At 43.8% G+C, this 16,049-nt stretch overlaps 1 protein-coding gene across 4 annotated transcripts in view; it reads left to right on the top strand.

Annotated features, from left to right (window-relative positions):
- The first annotated feature begins 13,873 nt into the window (after positions 1–13,873).
- Positions 13,874–16,049, top strand: part of FBLN5 (fibulin 5) — an 88,319-nt gene continuing 86,143 nt past the window's right edge. For 2 of the 4 annotated variants that reach the window (XR_014811311.1, XM_001929027.4), the window contains exon 1: positions 13,874–14,250. Coding sequence is in view for 2 of the 4 variants with exons in the window: in XM_001929027.4 (XP_001929062.1) it covers positions 14,234–14,250 (17 nt within the window). In the remaining 2 variants the exon portion in view is untranslated. Of the gene's footprint in view, positions 14,251–14,459; positions 14,776–16,049 lie in introns of those variants that run through there. The other 2 variants (XR_014811310.1, XM_005656447.4) reach the window with 1 other exon arrangement.

Below are 16,049 nucleotides of genomic sequence, written 5' to 3'. Positions count from 1 at the left end.
GACACGATCCTTCATTTTGAAGAAATATTTTTTAAAAAGTTTGCTCTTTTAATTAGAAAAGGAGATTCATGGTGAGTATTTAAGTAGCATGTCATTGTATTTTAAATGCTCAAAACAACCCGAACCGCCCCTCCCCGCCTTGGTCTAACCTAAGTTTGAAAGCTGTTATGGTGGGTTGCGTATTGAAACATCCCAAGGTGACCTTTCATGGCTGCTATTTTTAAAAGTATGTGACCTTGTCCTAAAGCTGTAGTACCTAATGTTTCAGTTGTATCATCATTGAAGCTATAGCCGGCTGGTATGCATACTAAGTGTTTGTTGATCTAAACCAGACATAACTCATCTACTTTTCTGAAAATAAGTTGTGTCAGAGATGAACCATCTGCTCAAAGAATCTTCTTAGTAACCATACAGTGATGAGGCATATAATTCTAATGTTAGCAATAGGACTTTGCTAACAGTGATTTTACCGCAGTATTTTAACTGCAGTAATTGGACTGCTTACTTCTCTATAAACTTACTAAAATTTGTGGTTGAATTTTGCCCTCGCTGCCAGAGTGTTTCACAACATTCCTAATAGTTTTCAACTGCCGTACTGTAGTAGAAAATTCATCTAGCCATTGGATGTGATTTTAGTTTAATACTATATCTTGTGGTTATTTGAGTTTTAGTTCCTGCCATTATTAAGTTAAAAAGATAAAAACAGAACCAAAACTAAAAAATATGAGAAAAAAGATTCAAAATACTTTTCTAATCAGTAAGTGGGAAAAAAAAAATCAACTGTGCTTCAGGGACAGGAGAGTAATAAGAATTATTGGTAAAGTGCTTTTTGTGTCAAACTTAAATCATGAAAATTTGGTTTTTAAGGCTGATAAAGTTTTTCATATATCAGAGGACTTAAAACATCTTCCATCAAAAGAAATTTATCTTTCATTTTGTAAATATCAAGTGTAACATTTTATATATTCTTCACGGACAAAGTAACAGTACCTTTAACTATCTAACATTTATGATTATTTGCCAGTCTTTATTTTTTAACTTACTAGGCTTTCACTACTTAAAACTGATAAGTTGCCTTTCGAATATCTTGTGGGAAATTTACAGCCCAACCTCAATATTGGGTGTGTTTTATAAAGCTAGAGTCGATTCATTTCTGAATTTCTCAGGAGCAATGCAAGGCTAAAAGAAATACTCCAAATAAAAATGATATATGTAAGTTGGCCATGTCTTCATCCACAATAAAAAAAAAAAATTTTTTTAGCAAACAGCTGCTGACTTTTTCTTTAGAAGGGGGAGAAATGACTTACACATGTTGTTTAGAGCAGCAGTTGATGAACTACTGAAGCTCCCATCTCGGAGTGTTCACCGGATGTCTGCTGTTAGGACACTGAGCCTTAAAACGCTCACGTGAGCAGTGTGAGAGATGCTCAAGATTATGTGTGAAGAGGCTCCGAGAGGTTCCAGCCAGCATCCCCCCCCCCCTTTTTTTCTCCAGACGTGATAGCATGCATTGTTGGGCTCTTGGTCTTTCTGTAAGATAATCAGTTTTGAATTCATTTTTCTGAGAGAGGGAGCTTGAATATTTTTAACTGTTCATATGGTCGTATTGGAAGGAACATGGGTTTTAAAGTTGAGAGATGAACTGGAGTTTGGATTTTGACGCTTTCTGTGTGAACTTTAACAAAATTACTTTGACTATGGACTGATTTTTCTTGGTTCTGGAATAACATCCACATCCATTAAATAACATCCCTTAAGCTTGTGAGGGTTGTAAGGATCAAATGACCCGTTCATTCATAGTATTTATTAAATGTGTAAATGTACCACTTGTGGAAACACTTTCTAAAGTCTGTAGGCACGGTTTTTGGAAGTTGTGATAATTCCTGCTGAAAAGTGGATAGGAATGTCAAGGAAGAGGGTGTCACTGAATGTGAGTGTTGTTTCAACAAGGTAAGGAGAGGTCGGAAGCACAGCGTGCGTGCTGCCCTGTTGAGATGAGTTTTCAGAAGAATCCATTGGATTTAGGGCTCAGGAAGTTGTTGGTTTCGACCTGGAGGAGTGGGAGCAGAAGCCGTATCAAGTGGGTTGAGTAGGTGCTGAGCAAGTGGTGAGCGTGGTTACAGGCAATGCGTCTGAGAAATGAGACTGTGAAGGGGGCAGGGGATACTAGGAGGAGAGGCGGGGGACAAAGAGTTGTTTTAAGCTGGGGGACCTGAGCACGTGTGGATGCTCGTGAGAAGGACATGTTTAGATGGAGAGGAGTGGAGAGAGTTCCTGAGAAAGGGGAGCCCGTACAGCCACAACACAAATGGAGGGTTGGGCCTTAGGAAGGGCCCCTCCTGGGACAGGAGTGATGACGAGGAGAGAGGAGGGTCTGAGGCTGGAGGGATTCTGTCAAATGGGAGAGAGAGAGAGACGCTTGTCCGGATTACTAGAGTAGGGCTCGTAGGCACATGCCAAAGGCTTGAGGGCCTGACCTGGGCCTGGCAGACAGATGTGGGGAGGCAGAGTGGCTGGTAAGCACAGCTCAAAGGAAGTAACGTTAGAACACTCTAGAAGGAAGCAAGCTAGCCAGTTGTCAGATAAAGGTCAATTCTAGCCCTTACCAATTCTAGTGGAATACGAATTCTCAACCTGAACCTTGTTTTCTTGTCCTTGGGATTTAGGTCATGTGAATATAAGATATATCTGAGGGTTTTACGGCATGTTATTATCATGATTTAATACATCCAGTAAATTATTAAGCCATTATAATGACAACAATATTTGCTTTGGAGATAAAGAAAAATTCAAGAATGTTAATAAATGGATCACTTAAGGCAAATGTTTGAACCCTTAGTTGGTCTTCTGCCTTGGCTCTTCCTGTGTATCAGCCTTTTAGCCCTTCCTTTGTTCAGAAACTAATAATTTGCACTATGATGATATTTTGCTGTTGATAATTTTCAGCTGAGACTTTATAGTTACTCTCTTTTTCACCTCCAATGTTCTTAGACTTCAGTGAACTGTTTCTGACCCTCAAAAATTAAATCTCAATGATTGGAAATATTTGTGAATTTAATGTAACTAAGAGTTTGGTAAAGTTTTCTAGCTATACTTGGACTGTTAAAAATGTAAGATACAGTATTCTCTTTTGTGAAATAGAAAGCATTTTGGATGTTGAAGGACATTATGTGGTGAGAAGTTTTCCTCCAGCAACAGTGAATCCGTCTCAAACCCTTCTGGACCCATGGGCGCATGGGTGTGTATTTAAGTGCATACATTTTCCAGGGGGGTGAAGGGAATCATGACTTCATTGAAAGAAAAGAATTGGAAAGAAAGTAATAGAAATTTGCTCAGATTTCCTTTGCAGCTCCTTCCATGTAGCTGTATTTAAAGAACTGGTGTTATCTGGGAGTTAACACACCAATCCCTTTTTAAAAGGTATGTTCAGACACGCTCCCCAAATAAAAAGGGGACGGTGGTGATAAAGTTACAAGTTGTAGACTAATGAGGTCATTCTTTATTTTTGAGAGCTCAAATGCGTAGTCTTTGGAAATTTTTGAAATCCTTTTAAAGTCATCTCTCTAAGGTATTTGTCAGGCCTTCTGCGCATTTACTGCCAGAATCGTCTAGATATGTGCATCGTCTAAATACAGCGTTCGAACTGTGTTGCTCCCTTTCAGGGCCGCACTTGCCAACTGTAGCTCCTGTGTTGAAAAATACTGATGATGGTAAAACTTCAATTCTTCCCAGAATTGCCGCTTGAGAAACTAGGACTTCCATTTTTGTAAGTCTTTACTTTTGTTTTTTTCCCCTTGGACGTTAGTTTTACTTGGTGAAAAGTAATTTTGCCCTCGCTGTCTTCTTTTAGGTATGTGTATGAAATATTTTAAACATTTAAGAATAGATAATAAGGATATTAGGAGGGCCATCTGGCTACGGCAGTGTAAAGAGGTCAGCCAATCCTCCCTGCAAAAAACAATATAAAACTAAAATGGTCAAAAATAACCATTTTAGCTCTTGGTAATTGGCCAAAGGCAGACAAAAACAAAAACATAAAAGGAAAATTATTGATTTTTGACCCCTAGAACTCCAGGTAAGAGCTGTTGGCACCTGTAACCTTCCTGCCCAGAGAGCTCCCCTACTCCCTAATCCCCCCAGTTTTGCTAGCACAAGTCAATCAGGAAAACCAGTGGCTTTCTGGCCTGAAGGGTGTACTCAATGACGGGGCAGTGGAGGCTGCAAAAAACATGACTTGTCACATATCAGTGGTGAACTGGGGAAGGAAGCACAGCGAAGACCCAGTGTGGCCAGCCTGAGGCTGCGATTCTGGACAGGATTAGTGGCCAACCAGCGGAAATTTAAAGGGGAGACCCTGGAACTGAGAAAGCCATGGAAGGGCCCTGGCTGATGGGAATCAGAGAGCCTGGTGGGAGGAAAAGCTTAAGCCAACGTGAGACTGGCCTTTGAGTGTTTCTCCCACACGCAGATCCACTGACCTTGGATGGAAGCAGCATGGGCTTGAGGAATTCAATGCGTACCACCGCGGCTGACCGCTAAGCCATGCAGGAGCAACCCCTGGGAAGCCAGGATAATGAAGGTGTAGTGTTGTCGGCAGCTACACTCGCTCCTGGGGTGGGGGTTGGAGGACAGATTCCTCCATTTAAATCCAATCAACTTTTCAAAAATCAGAAAAATATATCAGAATCCATAGTGCTACAAATGGAATCTAAATTATCCAAATTTCAACCAAAAATTATGAAGAAAGCAAAGAAGAAAGTGTGACGCATATGTACTCAGGATAAAAGCAGTTGAAAGAAATTGTGTAGGCCTAAAATGTTGGATTTAGCCCACCCAAACTTCAAAGCAGTGCTTGTAAGTGCAAAAATTAAAGCCAAGTGTATTCAAAGGACACAGAATAAATACTTGCCAGCTCATGGCCTCGCTTTATCAAATCCTAACATCATGCTGCATTTTCTAAAGAATTTTTAAAACTTTTTATTAAAGGAAATGTTGGATGTAGACACAAGAGTAACGTAATAAATCCATATACCCAGGACTAGCTTCACTGATGATCAACTCAAGTTTGATTTTCAGCTTTCATTTTATTTTGTGCCCCCACTTACTTTCCTTTTTTAGTTTGAAAGCGTTTCACACCACGTCTTAAAACTGTAATAAATAAGGAGCCAACCTCGTTCTTTTTTGCTGGACGATAGAGATGATCAAATAACGTATGCCTCTCCTGTTCCTGCACTCTCGGGAGGGTTGTTGAAATTCGACCTTCCATCTAGAAACACAGAGAGGTTTACACAGTCTCTCCTGCATTTGGTGTTTAAAGTCCATTCTTCCGGAGCTCCCCGATGGCTTAGCAGGTTAAGCCACTGCTATGGCTCTGGTCACTGCTGTGGCGTAGTTTTGATCCCTGGCCCCGGGGAACTTCTGCCTGTCATGAGTTCGGCCCAAAAAAATGAATCCCTTCTTTTATGCAATGGATTGCTTGTAGGCAATGATGACACAATACGTGATAGTTGTATGTATTTCTTATTTTTATTTGGCAACATTAAAAGTTGACAGCATAAAATTCAACTTATGAGTTGGTTGATTTTATGAGAAGGTTGATTTTACTGGTCTGGTAAATTCAAGAATCTGGGAGCCCCTTACTTTGTGTGGACCATAAATAGCAAATAAGATAATTTGGACAACGTACTGTTATAAAGTTATAATTTACTATCGTACTATTATAATAGTAGAACATACTATTATAAAGTTGTATGAAAAATATTCAATTTGCTCCAAACCTCGATCCATTAAGTGTCAAAAAGCAAATTAGAAGAATGCCATTAGCTATTATAGCATGCAGTCCTGGGACTCCATGGCAAAGGGTGTGCTGCTCTAAAATCGTTTTACACAGTAGAGAGCCTGCATTTTACACTTGGTTATATGTTAAAAGTGAAGTCAGTTAGGACAATCCATAAGAAAAGCTCACGTGTTTTCATGATTTGCTGAATTTCCTGAGAATTTCAAGTATGTGCAAAAAACCCCTGACAGCCTTGAACACAATGACATTAAAGTCCAAGTAGAGACTGCATGTAACTAGGGAAGAAATCTTGGAGCAGAAGTTCAAAAACGTGTGTTCCAGTCCCTGGTCCCCTCTGATGATGTGATCTTGGGTAAATTCATCTCCCTGGGCCCTAGTTTTCACATTGGTAACATTAGGGGGTTAGAGTAAATGATCTATAAGGCTCAGGACTTGGTCACCTCCTCCAGGCAGTGCCCTTTTCTAACATTCCCAACACTGCTGGGGGGCATTTCCTTACACCCTCCTTTGGCTTATGCACACCTGCTCGCACTACTGACCAGTGAGTGGCTCATGGGGGAAAGAGAGACAGACGGACAGGTAGACCTAACCTTGGTTGAGAACCTCCTGTGTTACTGTGTCTAGGCACCTGCTAGCTGCTTTCTGAATATTCTCTCCTTTATAACATTGTGATATATTTTTGTTCCCATTTTGTAGCTGAAAATCTGAAACTCAGCAAAGTTAAAAAGTTGTTCAGTGTCCTGTGTTTGTTAGCCTTCTCTAGAGAAATAGAACCAATATTTTTAAAGGTTACTATATGTTTAACAGAAGCATGACAATAAGGGCAGAAACTGTGAAGGATGGAACGGGATTAAACCATCTAAATACGTAAAAATGCAAAGTGTACGCATTTCTAAAAATGTCATAAACAAGATATTAAAAGGCAAAGGACCAGCTGAGGAAAATATTTGCAATGTAAGTGACAATGGGGAAATATCTTTGCTATGGAAATAAAGATGGGAAAAGAAAGATATAACTGATGCTCCTACGGGTTTCTGGCAGACGATGCTGCCTGTCTTCTGATGACCATTCTCTGCTTTCACAGATTTCCAGGTAATTAGGTTCGTGATCTCTCAGAACATAGACTACATCTCCCAGAGTCCCTTGCAGCTAGGTGTGGCTATCCTGTTCCTGAAATACAGGTGTGGTCGTGATGTGCCCTTGTGGACCAGGACCAGATAGAGGAAGAGAGACTAGAGACTGCCAGGCAATGAGATGGAAGGAGCTTGCATCACTGGTACCTTAAAGATAGAGCTGCCATATGAGCTGGCCCTAGACCACCAACCTTCAGAGCATAGTGTGAGAATATGAATCCTTTTACCATCAAACGTAGCTGTTGAGCTATTTCTATTAAAAAACAAAAACAAAACCACAAACCACCACCTTTCAAATCCAAACCAAAAACCTTTACTAGGGTGGAATCCTTTTAACTTTTGTATTTATTCACAGGGAGTGAACTAATTACCCTGTCTTGGTGCCTGATACAATGGGAGGAGATGGGGTTGGGGAAATACCCCGTAAGGAGATGAACAGAGTAAGACAGAAGTCAGAGATGGTGAGAGACATTGGACAGTCTTGTGCAAAATGATGACAGGGTGAAGGACCTATGTCCTATAGTAGCTGTGGAACCAGTGACTGTTCCCAGGACAAGAGGGTAGTGAGAAAGAGTAGAAAGACCAGACCTCACTTTGGGGGACCTTTTGGTTATTAGGGAGGAAGATTAAAAAAGCAGGGGCTGGAGCAAACATAGCCAGAGTCACATGGGGAAAACCAGGGTAACTTGAGTCGTGGACCCAAGAGAGAAGACGGGTCATCAACGGTCAAACACTTCAAAGAGACAAAGGGACTGTTAGACTGGAGGAAATATCATCATGTTTCGCCATGAGGTCCCTAGATACTTAAGGGGGAATGGCGGGGACATTTCAGTGGGATTAAGGGGTGAGGAGGTGACTGACACAGACTAGATGTAGGATGGCGATAAGAGGAGAAAACTGAAGCCACTGGATTATCAGGACAACAATTTCCCGCCTCTCCAGGTAGGAGGACCTGTAGATGGAGCTGCTTGCAGCCCCATACCCTACTTAGGTGTTGGCTGTCATTTGTTTTCAGATAGTTTGGATAATAGAAGAAGTGAAAGGCTTTAGTAGTGCTAAGAAAATAGAGAAGATAGTGATGAGGGGCCCGTGGAATTCTGGAGTGTTCCTGGGGAGCTAGGAGGAGGGGAAGGAACCAGCCCTGTAAGCAGTAAGTCAGGGAAAGCAAAGTTTGGTCAACTGGAGGCAACGAGGGTTCTGGAACAGAGTAGGCTTGATTTGAATGTTTATTGGACAGTTTATTGTCTGTGTGGCTCTGATTTCTCTGGGTCTGCTTCTTCATCGGCTAAATGGAGAGATTCCTAGTTGGCAGAGTTACTGTGGGGGTCAAAGGAAAGGGTGAGTCTAGCACAACCATAGACACTTAATAATGTTCCCTTCTCAGAGTTCCCATCGTGGTGCAGAGGAAACGAATCATAGGAGGAACCATGAGGGTGCAGGTTCGATCCCTTGCCTCGTTCAGTGGGTTAAGGATCCGGCCGGCATTGCCATGAGCTGTGGTGTAGGTTGCAGACGAGGCTTGGATCTGGCATTGCTGTGGCTCTGGCGTAGGCTGGCAGCTATAGCTCTGATTAGACCCCTAGCCTGGGAACCTCCATATGCCGTGGGTACAGCCCTAAAAAAATAAAGGTTTTTTTTTTTTTTTTTAAAGTCCCCTTCTGTGTTTTGCATTTTCACTTAGAAAAGCATTGCTATGTAGTTATTTTTGGACAGTGAAAAAATAAATGGTTTAATTCCCCCCCTCAATTTGAAGCCTCATCTTAAAAAAAAAAAAAAAAAAAAAGGCACTCTGAGCAAATTGAACTTCGTTGGAAAGTCTCATTCAGCCAGTGGCAACGTCTTACATTTATACTACAGTTTATGTTTTGTAAGTCGTTCTGTAGTGGTGATGTATTTGATTCTGATGATAAAAGGCAGGGCAGAGGTTGAGATTTTTATTTTGATTCTGATGATAAAAGGCAGGGCAGAGGTTGAGATTCTTATTTTGAAATTAAACAAACAAACAAACAAACCAGGAGTTCCCACTGTGGTGCGGTGAGTTAAGAATCTGATGGCAGTGGCCTGATTCGCTGCAGAGGTGTGGCTCAAACCCCAGTCTGGCACAGTGAGTTAAAGGATCTGGCGTTGTCACAGCTGCAGCACAGGTCGCAGCTGTGGCTCAGATTCAGTCCCTGACCTGGGAACTTCCATATGCTGTGGGTTCAGCCATAAAATAAAAAACAAAAACAAAAGCAAAAACAATGCAAAATCCAACACTTAGGAAAGGAAGTGATGAGAAAGCAATCAGACTCAGTTAGCAGTTCATGCTCAGTAAATCTCATTTTCTTTTTAAAAACAGAATTGCTAGATCAGGAAGTGTGATAAAAACGTGCATTTTGATGTTATCAGGACATCCAACCGTCTCTTATCCAGTGTTTGCGGACAAGATGGAGAAATTCAAGCTGAGTGAGAAGTGTTGGAGGCTCCCCAAATTAGATAATCAGCCGTGGCCCAAAATGTTGAAGAAAGAGAAGCAGATCAGTCCCAACCTGGACAGGGCACTTTGCTCCAGAGCCGGTCCTAGTAAATTTTTTTGTTGATAGTGCTGATAAAGTCACAGAAGCCTTGGTCATCACATCCGTAGTGGTCAAAACCAGAAGTGACAACTATATAATTAATAATTAGAAGGGATAATTTATATTGAACAGTGGACAAAAATGTAATAGAGATGCATCCCAAACCTGTTCTTCCTTAAAAAGTATTAGCCAAGAGTTCCCGTCGTGGCGCAGTGGTTAATGAATCCAAATGGGAACCATGAGGTTGCGGTTTCCATCCCTGGCCTTGCTTAGTGGGTTAAGGATCTGGTATTGCCGTGAGCTGTGGTGTAGGTCGCAGACATGGCTCAGATCCTGTGTTGCTGTGGCTCTGACGTGGGCTGGTGGCTACAGCTCCGATTAGACCCTTAGCCTGGGAACCTCCATATGCCACAGGAGCGGCCCAAGAAATGGCAAAAAGACAAAAAAACAAAAGAAAAAAAAAAGTTTAGCCATCCAAATGTGGGGTGGAAGAGACGGCATTTAGCAGTCTGTGTCTATGGGTTGTTTTCACTGGTGCAGGACCAGTGCAAACCAAGAGGTGATGGATCAGGCTGCAGCAGGATCACATGACACACAAGGAAATATTGGAAGAATGGGGTGTTCCACCCGGGGAAAGGACCCTCAGTCTGGGCAAGAGGTGGAATGGTTTTCAGGAAAAGAAGCTGGTTATGAAGAAGAGGGAATAGGCTGTGGCTGCACAGGGGAGAATTAGGATCCATGGAAGTTAGTTCTATATAGGCAAGCAGATTTGGATTCAATGCAAGACAGAACTTTCTAATAATTTGAGCTGCTCAACAGTGAGCAGGACTATTTTGCCCACTGCAGTGGATAATGTACCAGTTATTAAAGATATTTTGGAGAGGAGTGTGTAGGGGTAGGAATTTAGACACAATGACAGTCATGAGGATAACTAATTTTATTTCATTCCCACCACCATCCTGGGAGACAAATCGTATTTCCATTGTGCAGATGAGGAAACCGAGATGTCCAGAGGTTTAGTGACTTGCCCAAGGTCATGCAATAGGCAAAATCAAGACGCAGACTTTTATTAGAACTCTTCTTCTGTCTCCTCTTCCAACCCTGCAAGTTTAAGGTAGGAACAGTCTCTGGCCCAAGATGGGTCTCTGGACAGTTTTGCTTTCAAGACTCTCCATTTGTTCATGTGGAGAACAATTCTATTGATTTCCTCTGCCTCCTTATCCTTCAGAAAGGTTGGTGGTAGAAGGGAGGTAATGGACCACGTCATTTAAAACTCTTTCCAGCCCACCAAAAAGCTCTACATGGATAGAGTATATCATTAAATGAAACTAGGAGTTCCCGTTGTGGCGGAGTGGTTAACGAATCCGACTAGGAACCATGAGGTTTTGGGTTCGACCCCTGGCCTTGCTCAGTGCATTAAGGATCCGGTGCTGCCGTGAGCTGTGGTGTAGGTTGCAGAGGCAGCTCGGATCTGGCATTGCTGTGTCTGTGGTGTAGGCTGGTACCTGTAGCTTCGATCCGACCCCTAGCCTGGGAACCTCTGTATGCTGCGGGAGCGGCCCTAGAAAAGGCAAAAAGACCAAAAAAAAAAAAAAAAACTATAATAGGTACAAAATATGGTGCATGGTACCCAATTCAAATTATAGCAAAAGGTAGGCAGGGAAAGGCTAATTTTCCTCTTACATTTCTTCCCCATCTGCCTACCCAGTTTCCTCCCTAGGAGACAAACAATGCTAACAGTTTCTCCTCTATCCTTTTGTAAGTCTTTTCTATACATGCACAAGCAAGAAGTTGCATATATATATATTTTTTTTCTCAAATGGTGGCATGCTTTACACACAGTTCTACAACTTCCTTTTACACTTAATATATTAGTTTCATCCATGTGAAATTACCACTATCCTACCATTTTGACCTACCAAACGTATTGGAAATCTTTCAATATCAGTGCACAAGGAATTGCTTCAGTCTTTTTTTTTTAATACAGCATAACATACATAAGATTCCACAGGTCCTACGTGTACCTGTGGAACCAGCACCGAGGTGAATAATGAGACTTCTCAGCACCCAGAGGTCCCTTGTGGCCCCTCCGCGTCATTTGGAATCTATACCAAGGGGGTCATCCAGTGTGTACGCTCATGTGGCTCTCTTTCTTTTTTCTGTTTACAGCTACACCTGTGGCACATGGAAGTTTCCAGGCTAGGGGTTGAATTGGAGCTGCCGCTGCCAGCCTACAGCGCAGCCACAGCAAAGCCAGATCTGAGCTGCATCTGTGACCTAGGCCATAGCTTGTGGCAACGCCAGATCCTTAACCTACTGAGTGAGGCCAGACATCAAACCTGCGTCCTCATGGGTGCTAATCGGGTTCTTAACCTGGACAACTCCCTGCGGCCACCTTTTAACTCGGTTTGTTTAACCCTATTGATGCGTAATTGATGGATGATAAGGCTCTTTATACACGTGTTGCTATCGCAGGCAACGGGAGCAAAGAACGACCTTGTAAAGAGAATGTATTGTGAAATGTCCAATGCATCCAAAGTAAATAGAACACTGTAATGGGTACTTAGCTTCAACAGCTATCAACATTCTGCCATTCTTTTAAAATGTACATTTAGAATAGGATTCCATTTAGTTACCCCTCCCCATGCCCTTTAAGAAGGCTAAACACATAGTCTTTGGTGTCTCAGCTGTATCAGTGAATAGCTGTGTGACTATGGGGAAGTTACCTAACCTCTCTTACTCCATTACAAGGGAGGTAATAATGGCTACTGCACAGAGTTTTGATGCGGAGAAAGGACCTCGTCAGTCCTCTCCCAGCCACAGGTAGAGCTATTTTGAGGGGCTCAAGAGAAGAGGCAGGTAGGGAAGGAGGGACGTGGACTATTGTCAATCCATTTTCGTCTTTTAAAGAATAGTGTCTTTGGTAAGATTTCATTTGATAAAAAGAAGTCTGGAGTTCCCGTCATGGCTCAGTGGTTAACGAATCCGACTAGGAACCATGAGGTTGCGGGTTCGATCCCTGGCCTTGCTCAGAGGGTTAAGGATCTGGCGTTGCCGTGAGCTGTGGTGTAGGTTGCGGACGAGGCTCAGATACCGCCTTGCTGTGGCTCTGGCATAGGCTGGGAGCTACAGCTCTGATTAGACCCCTAGCCTGGGAACCTCCATATGCCGCAAGAGCAGCCCAAGAAATGGCAAAAAGACAAAAAAAAAAAAAAAAAAAAAAAAAAAAGAAGAAGTCTAATGCTAAAGAGAAAAGGAAAAAGGAAACAAGAAAAAGAAAGACAAAGATAGTTTGAAACCACCAACGCAATGAATGTAGAGGACGGAGCACAGTGCTTTTATTATTACCCCTCATTCTGCTTTCTCAAATTAACCTTTTGTCTTTTTCTTTTTTGTCTTTTTAGGGCCACACCTGCGGCATAAGAAGTTCCCAGGCTAAAGGTCAAATCAGAGCTACAGCTGCCAGCCTACATCACAGCCACAGAAGGCCAGATCCGAGCGGTGTCTGCAACCTACACCACAGCTCACAGCAGCGCTGGATCCTTAACCCACTCAGCAAGGCCAGGGATCGAACCTGCATCCTCATGGATACTAGTCAGCTTTTTTTTTTTTTTTTTTTTTACCGCTGAGCCACCTCAGGAACTCCCCTTTTGTCTTTTCAAATCAACTTGTAACTTGTTAAAATCACTGTCAAGCCAAGGGTCAGGGTTTTTTTTTTTTTTTTAATTCAAAATGTTTTTCCACTTTATTGGGCTATAACTGACATATAACATTGTGTTAGTTTAAGGTGTATACCGCGTTAATGCGTGATTGCCTACACCGAGGCTTTTTAAGAACGTGCCCCCTGAGCATCCGGGGCTGAGGGCGGGGCCGGGCGAGTTCTCTCCAAGGTTTGCATTGCTCAAGCCCACGTCTTGAATTGGTGTCAGCCAGTTTCCATCCTCCTCCTCCCTCCCACCCGCTCCGGTTCCCACCCCTTCTGGAGACGCGTGAGCCTCCTGCCGCTCATCCCAAGCCTCTGCTGCGCTGGGTCTGGTTTCCCACGAAGTCAAAAGACTCTAGTCCCTGTTGCTGTTGGTCGGGAGTTCAAGTTGTGCCTGTCCCAGAGGGGAATAACTTTCCAGGGTGTCCCAAGGCCAGGACGAAGCCCCGCCCCCGCCTTGGCCCCCCGCCCAGCCCTGGGACGTCCTCCCAGGGTGGGAAGTAAAGGGTCGACGCGCCCTCCCAGCCCCCCCACCCCACCCTCCTGCACTTGCGGGCCAATCGTCTCCGGTAGAGATGCCGGGAGCCCAAGTGCGGCTGCTCCGCCGCCCCGGGAAGGGCTCGCCTCCCAGCGCTGAGCACTGGGTCCTGGCAGACGCCCCAAGATTGTTGTGAGGAGTCTCGCCAGTTGGTGAGCGCTGTAATCTGAACCAGCTGCGTCCAGACTGAGGCCCCATTTGCATTGTTTAACATACTTAGAAAATGAAGTGTTCATTTTTAACATTCCTCCTCCAATTGGTTTAATGCTGAATTACTGAAGAGGGCTAAGCAAAACCAGGTGCTTTCCCTGTCGTCTCTCCAGTGGTTCGGAGAACCCAGGCTCTCCCCTTGTCCTCTCCACGACTTGCTCGGCCCCCCCGGAATAAAAATAGCGGCGAGCCCCACAGGCCCAGAGGAGGCCCAAGTTCACGAACTGCTCCGAGGGTCCCGTGCGCGGAGAGCTCTCCCTCTCTGCCCCCCGCTGCTCCTGCCCACGCGTCTTGGACATGCCAGGATTAAAAAGGTACGTTCTCTGCTCCGGACTTTTCCTCCAGGGTCTGGAAACCTTACTGAAATCCCGATGGGTGGAAAATGGCTATGGCCGTGATTCAGGCTGTGTCAGGATATTGGAAAAGGCATTAGCTAGTGATGCAATGATATTGTTAATTATAAAAAGCTGCGCCTCTGTAATTTCCATCTTGAAGCCTTCTTTTGGGAGTGGGTGTTTTCTAAGACAGTTTCAGAAGCCAGCATCCGAGAGAGGTCGGCAAAAATCTCAGAGCTTGATTCTCCTCTTTCTTTTCCGAGAGGGCAGCAAATTTGTCTGCCGTTGAAAGTTTTTTTTTTTTTTAATATATTTTGTAATTTGAGAGATCAATTACTAGTTCACTAGCAATTATTTTGCTGCATCGGCTGTTGGACAAGCGAACGAGCCAGCTGCACATCCTGGGGCTGGATTTGCTCTATGTCTGTGTGGGATTCACAAAGGGCATATGAGACCCAGAAGTCTGGAGCCAATGAAAAGTGGGAACTGCAGACAGAAATGCATGTAAGCAAACATTTTGCTCTTCTTTAAGGAAATTGCAACTCCAGTCAAGTGATCCTTAAAGCTTGAAGGACTTTAGATTACATCGGCACGGTTTTTATCCAGTGAGCTCTTGAATATGCAGCTGCTTTAGATAGATTACGTGTGTATGTGTGTGTGTGTGTGTGTGTGTGTGTGTGTGTGTGTGTGTGTGCTGGAAACGAACTTGTAATCATGTCATCCTGAATGGGGGACCAGCACTTCTCTGACACTCAGCCCTGAGTTACATTTGGTCCCCTTAGCTTTCCTCCCAGTTGAGAATGGTGTACGAAATACGCAGACTCACCTGCTCTCAAAAGTTCTGAGGACCAGGTATGAGCATCACAGGATTCTCCAATGTTCCTGTAGTTAATTTATTTTGGAGGTTTTTTTTTTAGAGTTTTTCATGTCAAGGTGCAACTGTTTGTGACGCCGTGAGAATAGCAGGGCTTGGATATGATTTCATTTTTGGAAAACCATCTCAATTAGTCTGGAGCTCACTTGGCCCCCAGGACCCAGCTGTGCCTCTTCCAGGAGGCTGGGCTTGAATCTGGATTTCTCAGAGGAGACCTGTCCCTGCCCTCCAGCCAAAGGGAATGGGGGAGCTGGGGCAGGGGGAGAAATGGGGTTAGCACGCCTTTTCCACTAGCTCTTGAAAGCCCACAGCCTTCAGTCAGCCTGTTCTGTCTCCAACATAAACGAGACAGGGTTTTATAACCAACCGAAAGGAAACTTCATGTGAAGAAACAGGAAAACATTGAAATTCATAATATACAGCCTGGAAAATAAATTTGTTATTGTTCTTTCATTCCTTCCAGATATAAATCTGGCTGTTGCGAATATCAAAAAACCCTGGGATTTGGCTCTGCACTTTATAAGGTCAGCGCCGTCTCCAGCGTTCTAGAACCTGGCTCCCACAGGCACTCAGATGAACTGAAAGCTTGCGGGCTCTCGGGGTCTTTATTCTTTGGATTGAGGACTAGATGGAGGGAGCCAGGCTTGCCTCTGCTAGCGCCACATCAGGGGGCCGTTTGCCCCGGATGTCACCTTAATTCTGGGGCCCTCCAAGTTCCCAGCGTGGCCGGTTCCTGTGAGCCTTGTGTCGTGGAGTGAGGGAGTTTTGTAATGCATGCAACTCTTTTTTTATGAAGGGAGGGATGGTAAAGTGGGGTGGACCTTGACAAGGACAGGCCACAGCATCCAACCCGGTCCCAGGTCTGCTGCTTTACTGAGGAAGCCTTTGAGATCGCCTCCTCCAG

Source organism: Sus scrofa, chromosome 7, assembly GCF_054392235.1.
Source record: "Sus scrofa isolate SSC_HxYL_T2T_F1_AM1 chromosome 7, Sscrofa_HxYL_maternal_Yorkshire_Landrace_v2.0, whole genome shotgun sequence".
In the NCBI taxonomy this organism is placed as follows: domain Eukaryota; kingdom Metazoa; phylum Chordata; class Mammalia; order Artiodactyla; family Suidae; genus Sus; species Sus scrofa.
The sequence above is the reverse complement of the archived record's forward strand: the minus strand, read 5'-3'. Positions and strand labels throughout refer to the sequence as shown.